The sequence below is a fragment of the Polypterus senegalus genome, chromosome 5 (genome assembly GCF_016835505.1).
Source record: "Polypterus senegalus isolate Bchr_013 chromosome 5, ASM1683550v1, whole genome shotgun sequence".
In the NCBI taxonomy this organism is placed as follows: Eukaryota; Metazoa; Chordata; class Cladistia; order Polypteriformes; family Polypteridae; genus Polypterus; species Polypterus senegalus.
The window spans coordinates 126,726,035-126,738,486 of NC_053158.1; the positions used below are offsets into that span (position 1 = coordinate 126,726,035).

Sequence of the window (12,452 nt, forward strand, 5' to 3'; positions counted from 1 at the left end):
AGAGAGTGACCTTACATTCCAGAACAAGACATAAGGATTTAACATCAGAGAAGAAAAGGAAAAGACAGCTTTAAAAAGGAGATGTAAAAGAAACACATTATAGATTGCTGCACCTGTTTACCCTGAGGCCCAGTTGAGAACTGTGTATAATATAGACAGTAGCTCTGGGATCCCACTCCCAAGTCCCTTATGTAAATCTAACAATAAATATGCAAAAAACTAAAACAATATCTCTTAAACAGAAAATGAAAAGAAACCAAGAGGTTATGCCAGCAAGTTGGCATACATAGAGAGAGTTCTGCAGACAATCCCACCTTAACCCCCTCATCCACATCACAAGGGTCAATGTGGTGAAAATTTGAAAAAACACATCGGAAGACAAAAATGACATGCAAGCAGATATTAAACAATTGTGGGGCAAGAGAAACACACAGCATTGTCATGTGAGCATCCTGATCCCTCCCAACGCCCACAACTCTCTGACTATGACAAATGAATTCTAAACCCAACATATATTTATTATATATATTATACATATATATGTAATATATACACTGTATATAGACAAGCATGTGTGCATGTACAACTACAAATATATACATGAAAGAACAAAAATATAGCCATTATTTATGAATAGCCAGATCAATGTTCAGGAAAACAGTCAAAGCAACCAAGTTCCAGTAGATGTGAAGTAGTCAGGGGCATTAAGTGATTGTTGAGGGTTGGTGAGCAGCTGCTGCCCTCCTGGGAAGGAAATCTGAGGCTTGGCTAGATAAATCACGAATCGTGAAGCCTTTTTGATCACCGGAGATATGGTCTTGTGTGCTTGTGTGGTGTAGACTGAGTAATCAGCCAAAAAGTAGATCTTCCAACCTTTATATAGGTTACATTTTGATTTGACGTGTAATGTCACTGTGCCTGGTAATATAATCTAAGTAGCTGTATTATTTAAGGCCTGAAATTAGGGATGGGCTGAAACCAAATGGACCATTGTTTCTTTCAGCATTATCTGGAACTCCAATAATTCTGTTGCTGTCTATCCTTGCTCTATTTTCTTGTTTGTAAAGTTTCTCACAGAGAAATTGGGTCTCAGCACATATATAAGGAACATATCTCTGTGTCATGCTGCTTCACTTGACTGTGGACCTGCATAAAAATTGACGATAGTTTCTGTTGTTTGTTTTTGGTTTCAAAAATATCAGTATTAATGTCAGACAAACTTCCCTGTATTAACCTGCTCAAGGTCACACTTAGATTGGTGTTATACTCTGACACAAAGGCCTTCAATTGATCGACAATTGAAAATACTCCAAAGTTGTCTACCACCATGCCATCTTCCATTGAAGTCCTCTGGGCTTTCTTCACTGGGCTTGAATGTGAAAAACCTGGGTGATTCTTCCTACCTGAATGCAGGTAGGCATGCAGATACCTGATAAGTAAGAAAGGTATGTTGAGACTTTGATACGAAATATTTGAGGTTATTTTGTGATAACGAAGTAATTGCAGGGTAGGGTCACAGAGCACTCCTAGAACACAGCTATACTCCATCATGTAGTATATTGTGAATTTAAACTGTAAATAACGTTGTTATGAAGTAGCAGATTCCAATTCCTTACTGATTCTTTCAGAACAAACAAAGAACAGTGCACACCAAGCATCACGTGATCCAAATTTGTCATTTACTTTTGATCAAAAGTATTCCAACTCCCTTGTAGCTATGAGTCTACAATAAACTGGGCACTCCATATATTTTAACATTTAGAACAAATGCTAACCCAGGCCTCTTGAACTGAAGATTTTAAATATAACAAATGTAACAATGCTGCTTCTTTGTCATTTCCTTTGACAATGCAATGTCTTAAAAATTTTGCATTGCTATAAATCTCTGTGGCATTAATATTTTGAAATAATGATATGTATAAAGAATGAACTGAATGTACTGAAAGATCATTTATTTGAAAATATTCAGAAATAGCAATGCTTATTTGTAATCCATGTCATCCAATAATGAGAAGCTATTGTTATTCAGAAGTAAATATTTTATTTAATTTTGTCTTCTTTTATTCTGTTTCATAATTCAAACGTAAATGGTCTATTCTTTCTCTGATGGTAATATTTCCATTTCTATCATATGTTCCAATTTACTTTAAAGTTTATCTTTATTAATAGCTTTCTTACTCTTCAACATTTGTTCTTTTATTGCAGAGTCCTTACAATTACATTTTATTCAAACAATAGTGAATTGCTTGTGAGTTCATAGAAATTTGTAATTCTCTTTTAATAACCCAAAAGTGAGCCATCTCAGGCACTCTTCTCATCGCCATCTTATTCCTAACATATTGCAGCTAAGCTTCCAAAGCAGTTTTGCAGACTCTTCATCCCTGGCTGCTCTGCAACAAGTTGATGGTCCACAGTCACTAAAAAAGAAAAATTGTGTAATTAGTCAAGTTACTGGTGGTGGTGAACAACACAGAATAATATTTTGTTTAAATGTTAACTCAGACAAAATTTGTTTTGTTATTTGAAGTTTCAAATGTCAGACATACTATATGGAAGTGGTTTCATTTTACAATTATGTATTTCGGTTGAAATATAAGTAATCAATGTTGACCCCAGCATTAGTGTTTGCAGTGCACCATCTACTGGAATGTATTTTGCAATGCACATGGTAATAAAATGTCATTCCAACAGATGGTGCATCAAGCATTTATAGTAATAAAATGCAGTTCCTCCTGTTGGATGTTTTCAGCATTAACATTTGCAATACAGTGGGTTCAGTTGCAGTCAAAATGAAATTTACATTTTTTGTTTTCTAAATATACCTTTTTTTCTAAAGCCACTTATCCAGAGCAGGATAGTGTGGAAGCTAGGCACAAGCTAGAGACAATCCCTGGATGGTATGACAGATCAAGGCGAATATACACATTATGTGCATAATCTACATGCCTTTGGACTGTGAAACTTAAGCAGATATGGGGAGAACATCCAAACTCCACACAGGAAAACCTTGGTATCATTGCTTTAGTATAGCAGAGGTATCAACATGCTGCTCCTGCTTTCTTAATAAGAACTAATATTTCTTAAGCTTTATTTAATTGCTAAATTTGCTCTTGCATCTATTCATGTCTCTTTTAATGTAAACATTAGATAACAAAAATAATGATAATTCAAAATGCTTGCTTCATACTCCTTAAAAAACTAGTTATGTCTGTACCAATCAACTCACCTGTAATAACCACCATTCCCGTGTTCTAGGCCTGGTGTGACAGCACAATAAATGGTGGTATAGGCACCTTCTGCTGGTGTTTTGACAAGAAAGTTATATTTTTTAATAATATTTTGGATTAAAGTATTCATATGCCTGATTGCATTAGTGTAGACCATCCCAGGGTCTACTGCATAGACTGCAACTCCAGTTCCTAAAAATGAAAATTAAAATAAATTAAGTTATAAAAATAATAACAACAAATCAGCATAAAATTACATTTTATTAACTGTATTAAGTGCTACTATTGTTTTGGTCCATCCTAAGCTGCATTTTGCTTGTTTCCATAGTTGTCATAGACTATGGACCCCAACAAAAGTGGATGGCAAAAACTGAAGGATAGACAGATAGACAAGTTACTGCTTCATGTCTCAAAATGAACGTGATACTGTTTATTAGAAAGATGGAAGCTTGAATGAACAGTAGAATTTCAGGATACTGACCCATGAAGTGACAGATATTGAAAATGGATTTTAATTATTACTGTGCCAACCGACTGAGTTATACTGTAGTCTTTTATAACTTGAAAAGCACTATATAAAATAGTTAGTCAATAGGCTTTCCATGTACTCCTGACTCCATGGTCTTGGGTTTTATCTCCTGATAAAATATTGTGTATATGGAGTTTTCATATTTTCCCTGTGTCATTTTGTGTTTTTCCCAGTTACTGTGAGTTCCTCCAGTATCACACAGGCAAGCAAAATGGTGACCTTAAATTATTCCAATCTGAGTGAGTATAGATTTCTTTAATGACTGTGCTCTGAATCTGACAGTCTAATTATATTGTCAGCCTCTACCAAAACAGTTATTTACTTGTGCATACTACCTTAAAGAATTTAAGGTAATTAAAAAGCAGTGCACTTTTGAGACTGAATCCTATATACTTCTCCTTAGACAAAATTCCAAGATGGCAATAGCAACTTCTACTGCAGTTCCATTCCTTGCTGTTCTGCTTGTACTCACCTGCTGCAAACAAATCCTCTCTGTCTTTCTCATTCTCACTCTCTCTCTCCCTCTCTGTCTAAGTCTCTTTCTCTCTCTGTCATTCAATATTTCTTTAAATTTAGCTTATATCCAGTCTGACTGACCCATTGTCATTGAGAAGGACTACAAGAGCACACCTCTGGCCAAAGCACTTTGATAATTCTATGCAGAAAGTGACACACTGTTATGTGTCATCCTGAGGTTATGTGTTTTTTCTGTTTTATTTCTGTTTTTGTAACTGGGAAATTTTATTTTTCTTGTAATTTTTGTTAGGTTGGTTTATGATTTAACAAGTATGCACTGTCTCTTTAAATGATCCCATTTTGTATAATTTGACATCACTGCTGCTGGGCCCTCCTTCTGGCTTTATAAGTCAACCAGAAAGAGAAGTGTATGGTGTTCTCACAAGCTGTTTCTTTCTGTTGTCTATACTCTACTCTAGCATCTTGGGAGAACATTGCAAGATTTTATGTAGTCAGTCTCTCTTTTGCCTTCCCTGTTCCTCATTATTTTCTATATGGTGCTGACTCTGCAGGATCCCCCTTCAGACCATCCAGTACACATACAGAGTATACCACTCCTAATATTAATTTGCAGGACCTTTTGTTCTGTCAGTGAGTTTATCTCTCTCTTTTGGATAATGTTCTTTGTGACTGAGCTATAGCCTTCTAGTATTTTGGTGGAACCTTTATCCAATGATTGAAATCAAATATAAACTACTAGTGGTTAAGGTTTAATTTTGTAGTAAGTGCAAGTTTTTAAGTTTTAAAGATTTCTTGCTCACCTTCAAGTCTTTTTGCCAGTTCTTGAGTAAAAAGGACATTGGCCAGTTTACTCTGAGCATAAGCCTTCACAGGATGATAACTCTTTTCACTGTTCAGGTCAAGAAATTGGATCTTTCCCATTTTATGTACAATGGAGGAAATGTTGATTATTCTGGCAGGTGCAGAGTTCTTTAGCAAGTCCATCATTAGAAATGTCAAAAAGAAATGCCCTATAATGACATTATTTATAGAATTTTAGAATTTTTCAGTGCATCGAGTAATTTTAATGTAGCTAATCATGTTGTTAAGTTGTAAATTTTAAGAAGCATAACAAATATCAGAAGAAATAAGTCCTCCTTTCAATGCTATGGAATGATTGCAATGTTTGTATCATCTGGATCTGCAATATATAGCTTTGCCTATGTTCTAAAGTAAAACAAAATAAAAGAAGAGTAATGATTGTTCACCTAATTAGCACTTGGGAGATAAAATAATAAATAAATAATAGAGAAGCAGGTCAGAGATGAAATAACCAAAGTGTACCATCTAAATTGTAAACCAAAGCACAAAACAAAGACTTTAGAGTCAAAATAATTATCACTAATACCCAATTCAAGCTTGATTACTTCAGTCTTGCTCTCATACTGTTTGTTTTTATATTTTTAATCCAGCACTTGGATGCATGCTGTTGGGTGCTGCCATTTTCTATAGGTGGAGCAAGATGACACAACACATCACATGACCAGCAACAGGCAATGCGGTTAAAAACAATGGCACCATGATAATGTTCATTTCATTGTACAAGAAAAATAAGCTTACTTGAAATTCAATTATGCTCTCACTTCAAAAATATGTTCCAATATGAAAACAGCTTAAACATCTTAAAACTTTAGAATTGCTACACTTAGTGTCTCAAAAACTAATTGTACCCATAGAATTTGATCATAGAAAAGTTTCAGGTAGTGCAAAACCATGAATCACAACAACTGAAATCATTAACCTAATAGAAAAGTTCAAATGATCTTTGCATTATTTGAGTTTCTTGTAAAGTTGAAATAAGGATTGAAAGGGAACAAAATGAAAGAATATCAGTCTGAAGTGTCTTAAGTACTGCTGAACTCATTTTAATCTCAGCTTGTCATTCACTTTGTATGTCTGATAAAGGGTGACCCACACCCTTTGAAACATATGGGCCCATGGCTGCCAAGAGCTGAACTTTTTCAGTTTATGGAAAACATGACTGAAGCAATTTAAATTATAAAAAGAATTAGTACAGTGGATCGGGACTGTTACTTTAAAATGAGTTCGACAAGAACACAGGGAAATAGTTTTGAAGGGTACATTATGCACAAAAACCTACACGGAGAACAACAGACACATGGAATAAGTTTCCAAGTAGTGTGGTAGACAGTAGGACATTTGAGATCTTCAAAGCTATACTTGATGCTATTTTGGAGGTATTAAGTGGATAGGATTGGTGAGGTATGTTTAGCTGACTGGCCCTTTCTCATTACAAATGTTCTAATATATGCAATGACATTAAGAAGTAGACATTAAATTACATTAAATACATGTTTTGTTTTTTGAACAGCACTTTATAATACCATGTAGTTACAAATGTAACCCAAAAACACTTGTTGTGGCTCAGTAGCTTTCATAGACAGTAGAGATCAATTGAAGTGTTGTAAAAATGACATTTGTAAAAACTGTTACTTGAGAATTTCTTATACAAAGCATTTTAAAAAGAAGTACCCGATAGACAGTTAAAGTCTTGGTTGAAGTCTCAAAGTAAAATTGTAAGGTACTTCAGACCATGATGGAGAACAGATCTGGAGCTTTGCTGATAAATTGTAAAACTATAACAAAATATTATTTTGGGGATGTTAAGTGGATAGGACTAGCAAGCTTTGTTGCATTGAATGGTATGCTCTTGTCTAAATGTTTCTAATGATCTAAAGAAGAAAAAGTGCTGTGGGAGGAACAGTAATTTTTCTATACCCAAAGAAATGTTTTCAAGTTTGTATCTGGCAGTTGATGATGAACAGTATTATTAATCATACTGAAATGATACAGTGTGGGCTCTGTGTTTTCAGTCTCTCCATGTCGTGCTGAAAATCACTGACTGTCATGGATTTAACTTCCAAACATTTGATTATTTCAAGTTTTAAATACATGGGGATCCATCCAGGAATTAAACTTGGGTGAAAATGTTGTGATGTCAGCAATATATGATGGTCATTGCATTTACAAAGCTTGCCATGCTTTGTTACTAATCTTCCTCCATCTATAAATTCCTGCTTATTCCAATGTAGAGTTTAAAGAAAGTGATACTTATCCTAGGATCATGATGTTGAAAACAGAAGCCCAACACAGGGCCAGGAGATTTTTTTAATGTAATGTATAGTAAATGCAGTACTCTCACATATGAGGAAAACATGGGCCATGGTTATACAAATGCACACGGTAGCAAACAAAAAGGTGTTCATGTATATCCTGTACTGAATAATTGTTATCCTTTTGATTCTTGTTGATTGATAAAATAAAATTATTGTAGAGAGATCCAAATTCCTATTATTTATACTTAAATAAGAATCTGTATCAATGTTTAAATTATTTTTCATGCTTAGTATATCCATGCTAAAATCTTCTTTAAGTGTGTTTTCATGATAAATAAAAGTGAAATGATAAAATACCTTATTATTTTAAAATGAATTTGCCTGCAAAACAACTCAATAATATACATATAAATCTGGTGAAAGTACAATGTTTTAAAGAGATGCAGTAATTATAAATTAAAAATCTCAGTAATTAGATAAAGAAAAAAAAATACCCAAATGGTTCACTCCAATATGCATTTCAAATCCATCAGTAGTCTTTTCATATGGACACATTACTACTCCAGCATTGTTGATCAAAATGTGTACTGGTATTTCCACTGGAACAAAATATAAATGAAAACATTTAAAAATGACAATCATTTGGTATGTTCTAACAAAAATAGTGCATGCTTAATGTTTAATGTAATAAATATAGTTTGAAATGTTTAATAATCTTTTGCAAGATCTGAAATATCTCAGAATGGATTAGTATAAAATGAAATACCTTTTGAATGGGTACACCTCTCTATCAGGATTTTGCTAAACTGTTCAATGATTCATTGCTATCCCTTCATTTTCTATTCTTTCCCCCATATGTATATCTTACTTACTTTATATTTCCCATTCTTAGATTTGAATCCAGGAATGCAAAGTTATCCTCAGGTGTTCTGCTAAATCTAGCAGGCACCTGAGGTTATAAAATAAGTTGCTGCTGTCTCAGTCTTTTACTAAAACTGTAGCAGTTCTCCTCTGCATCTTGCAAAACAAGTTTTCTCATTGATTTCATTATTTTAATTGGATTTAAGTTTGAAATATTCATTGACGGTTTTAGTAATTTTGTCTTCTAATTGGAAATTAATTTTTGGTGGTTACTTGTAGCCTTTGTTGTGTTCATTTTGCTAGATTTTTGTCCCGTCTTGTGGGTTTTTCATTTTTGATTTGTTTACTGTTTCTCCCCCAATCTGTTTATGTAGTTTTCCTTTCTTACTTACTATTCTCTATTAGTACTTGAACACACTAGGTTACATTATTATCTACTGAGTTGTTTCTTTCCTACTTTTGATGTTGTCAGTAACAAACAACCATAGTACTCTCCATTATAGTATATTTAAGAATGGACAAAAGTTAATTAGAGGTAACATTAAAGGCATTAGAGAAGTAATTAAATAGATTTAAGTGAGATGAAATTTATTAAATATACCAGGAAATGGATATAAATATTTTCATATAATTTTAGGCAAAAATGTTTTTTTTACATTGAGGATTCTGTAATTTGTTTTTGTTTTGAGTTGAACTGAAAAAGTTTTACATTTTTTTTGTTGCGTACACAATGCTCTGACTACTATCACATGATCAATTTGATCACACTAATGACGCAGGTATGATAATATAGGGTGGTCCAGATCTAATTATGCAATTTTCATTACGCTATAACTTTAAGTTTATTATATAGAGAATTCACAAAAAATTATTTTTGTTGCCGATAGATGGCAACACCTGCCCTGCATTTCAAAATCTCGGGGAGATGGTTGTCAGTCCTGCGGTGAGCTGGTGCCCTGCCTGGGGTTTGTTTCCTGCCTTGTGCCTTGTGTTTGATGGGATTGGCTCCAGCAGATCCCCGTGACCCTGTAATTAGGATATAGTGGGTTGGATAATGGAAGGATGGATGGAAGGTTGTCAGTCAAACACCGGGTGCGATGTGTTTGCCTTTTCATAATTGCATAATCAGATCTGGACCACCCTGTATAAGAATGGTAGCATTTCTTTCCTTGACCATCCCTTGGTGAATTCACATGAAACTCTGAACAACTTCAGTGATAAATTCTTTTCAAGCAGGCCCTAGTGTCAGGTTTTGAACTCCTTTTTGTCCTTGACTTTGATTTTTGCTGTGCTCTCTGGTTTTGGTATATAAGTTACTTTGTCTTCACATTTATAATTTCTACCTGCCTTTTTAACTGATTCATGGAATGTTTCGCAATTTCTTGATCTATTTGTTCTTTACAATTATTCAGAGACAGAGTGTCTCAAAACACAAAATGCATTTGAGGTACAGTTGTTTTTCAGAGAAACCTCAAAGAAATTTATAAATTCCTTAAATTTATTTTGAGATAACTTAAAATTAATTCCTTCACCTTTTAAAAATTATAAAATAAATTTCTAGCATTTTTAAATCCACATTATTTCAAAGTATCTAAAATCATTTTGAATTAGTTTTGAAGTAGAAGTTAAAATTAGTAGTGAAACAGGACAAACTTTAAAAATCAATAAACAAAAAGATATCGTTAGCTAAGCAGAGGCAAGTTATGCAAGACCAACTTGCCACTCCTGCAGTCATGCTTCCCCCTCCCCTTGGCCTGCAGCCTCTGTCTCGGATTAGCGCGAATATATCGCTGCTGCAAGTGACCTATGATTCTTAGAGAGATGAGAAAAGTCACAAAATCAACCGGAATGTTCAAGCAAATTCTGGAATTTTCATTTGCTAACTAAGCGCATAGAAGATACGCCCTGAGGCTGGCGCGTGAGTGAGGAGGGCCCCGCCTCCCTCCCTTCGGCCCGCTATATCTCTCTCAGATTTGCACAAATAAATCAGTACCACAAGTGAACTATGATACAGCAATGAGAGAGGTCACAAAATCAACTGGAATATTTAAGCAAATTATTGAAAAAAAACCCAATCTAAATCCGCTAAGTAGTGAAAAGCAGATATACACATAGACAGACAGACATTGGATTTTATATATAAAGAGATTTTGAACAACATTTCAGATATCTTGAATTGCATAAAGTTATTTAAAGATACTGTGTCTTAAAATAAATGAATTTCAGATATCTTCACATTGACTCATTTTTGAACTTTCTAAAACATACTTTTCTCTATATCTTAAAGTGTATCCCTCTGCTCTGTTTTAGATATCTTAAAATGTATTTCACAGTATCTTAAGATTCATTTAAAAGGATGTAAAGTTGTGTCAAGATATCTGAATATAATATTAAAGAATCATCCCGTCCTTTTTCAGATAACTTATTTTTTTAAGACTGTATATTGCAGACTGCAGTATAAAACAGAGATTAATAACCATCATGTAATAATGATGATAACATTTGTCTAAAATATATCAACAGAGACCATATTACCTTTACATCTATAAAGATTAGTTTCAACCTGCTTTTCCTGAAGAGAACCAAGCCCAACATATCTTGCTGTAGAATATTGACATTCTTAGTAAAGTAACCACTAGATTAGATTACTCAGTTGAGGTTAAAACTGAATTTAGTTTTGTCAAGTTTGACTTGTTTCTATGCAATATAACTTGCTTTTAATAAATATACCTATATAAATGAACAAATACATAGATATGATTAGATTACTCAGCAATGATTATTTCACTTTAATAACTGGCCCCTTACTATTGTAGATTTCTTCAGTAAAGTCACAAATGGACTTGGTGTTTGCCAGATCTAGTTGGCATGCAACAACTGCAGTGTTTCCAGTATCTTTAATTATTTCATTTGCTGCATCTTTGGCTTCTTCGATGTTTCTACAGCCCATGATCACTCTGGCTCCTGTGAAAAAAAATACAAACAAACACATAAAACGCAAGGTATAATCTTACACTATTTTGGTTGAATTAGGGGGTTAACTCAGAAACTACAAAGATGTTTCAGTTTTTCATATTTAAATTCTCTTATTCAATTCTGGGGGATAGTGAAGCCAAGATTTTAATCGCTAGGTATTTTTTCTTCTTGACGCAGCCCAAATGGAGAAAGCACTTTGAGAGTGGAATCAAACTATTTAATTTCATTAGGCATCATATGTAGGGTTCTCATCACTATTGGATGAGAGTAATAATGTCTCATTATAAAAATACATAGAAATGATGGAAACAGACTTTATAAACATTTAATTCAATTTTATATTTCAAAGCACCTTGACCGCAAGAAAGGTGCTACATAAATTAAATTGAAGATACCATAGCTAGATACCCTTAGTGCAATGTTTATAGAAATTAGAGACAATAAAATTCCACCTCAAAATTTTAGCCAAGCTTTACCATCTTTCCTGAGTAAAATAAGGACTTAATACAGAGTGCATCATGCAGACCAGTCTCACTCCTGAATAATGATGTTAAGATGCTCTCCAAAGTTCTGTCCAAAAGGATTGAGAAAATGCTTCCTTCTGTAATATCACTAAGACCAAATTGGATTTGTTACAGGCAGACACTTGGCTTCTAATCTTCAACATTTGTTTAATGTAATATATTCACCCATTAAAGCTAACACCCCAATGATGTTATTATCTTTGAATGCAGAAAAAGCATTTAATATGGGTGAATGGAACTACCTATTCACAACACTGTACAAATTTGGGTTTCTTCCAAATATATGTGCATGGATCAAACTACTCTAATAATTGTTCAGAAGCCTCAGTTATATTAACAACATTATTTCAGGATACTTCAAACTAGAATATGATGCTCAACAAGGATGTTCCCTATTACCAATGCTCTTTGCAATCGTCAATGAGCCATTGGCTGTTTATTTCTGAAATGCATCAGAGATAAAGGGTATTATCAGAGAAGGACTTGAACAGAAACTAACACTATATGCAGATGATATGGTATTACATATATATCTGACCAAGAAAATTCCATCCTTACAGTCCTAAAAACACTAGGAGATTTTCAAGATATCTCAAAATCAATTTGAATAAAAGTGTGCTTTTTCCAGTGAGCTCTATACCACACAATATTAGACAATTTCCTGTTTATCGTAGCAAATCAATTTAAATACCCTAGGGGTGAATATCATAAGTAAATATAAATCTATTTTTCAACAAATATT

General features: G+C 33.7%; 1 protein-coding gene across 4 annotated transcripts in view; it reads right to left on the reverse strand.

Moving 5' to 3' along the window:
* Positions 1 to 2,032: 2,032 nt before the first annotated feature.
* si:dkey-73n8.3 (uncharacterized protein LOC100150965 homolog) overlaps positions 2,033 to 12,452 on the reverse strand; it is a 66,960-nt gene continuing 56,540 nt past the window's right edge. For all 4 annotated transcript variants that reach the window (XM_039753320.1, XM_039753321.1, XM_039753323.1 and 1 more), the window contains exons 3-7: positions 11,019 to 11,174; positions 7,844 to 7,948; positions 5,034 to 5,243; positions 3,227 to 3,419; positions 2,033 to 2,417 (exon numbers count right to left, since the gene is read on the reverse strand). In XM_039753320.1, coding sequence (XP_039609254.1) covers positions 2,315 to 2,417; positions 3,227 to 3,419; positions 5,034 to 5,243; positions 7,844 to 7,948; positions 11,019 to 11,174 — 767 coding nt within the window. In that variant the 3' untranslated portion in view covers positions 2,033 to 2,314. The remainder of the gene's footprint in view (positions 2,418 to 3,226; positions 3,420 to 5,033; positions 5,244 to 7,843; positions 7,949 to 11,018; positions 11,175 to 12,452) is intronic.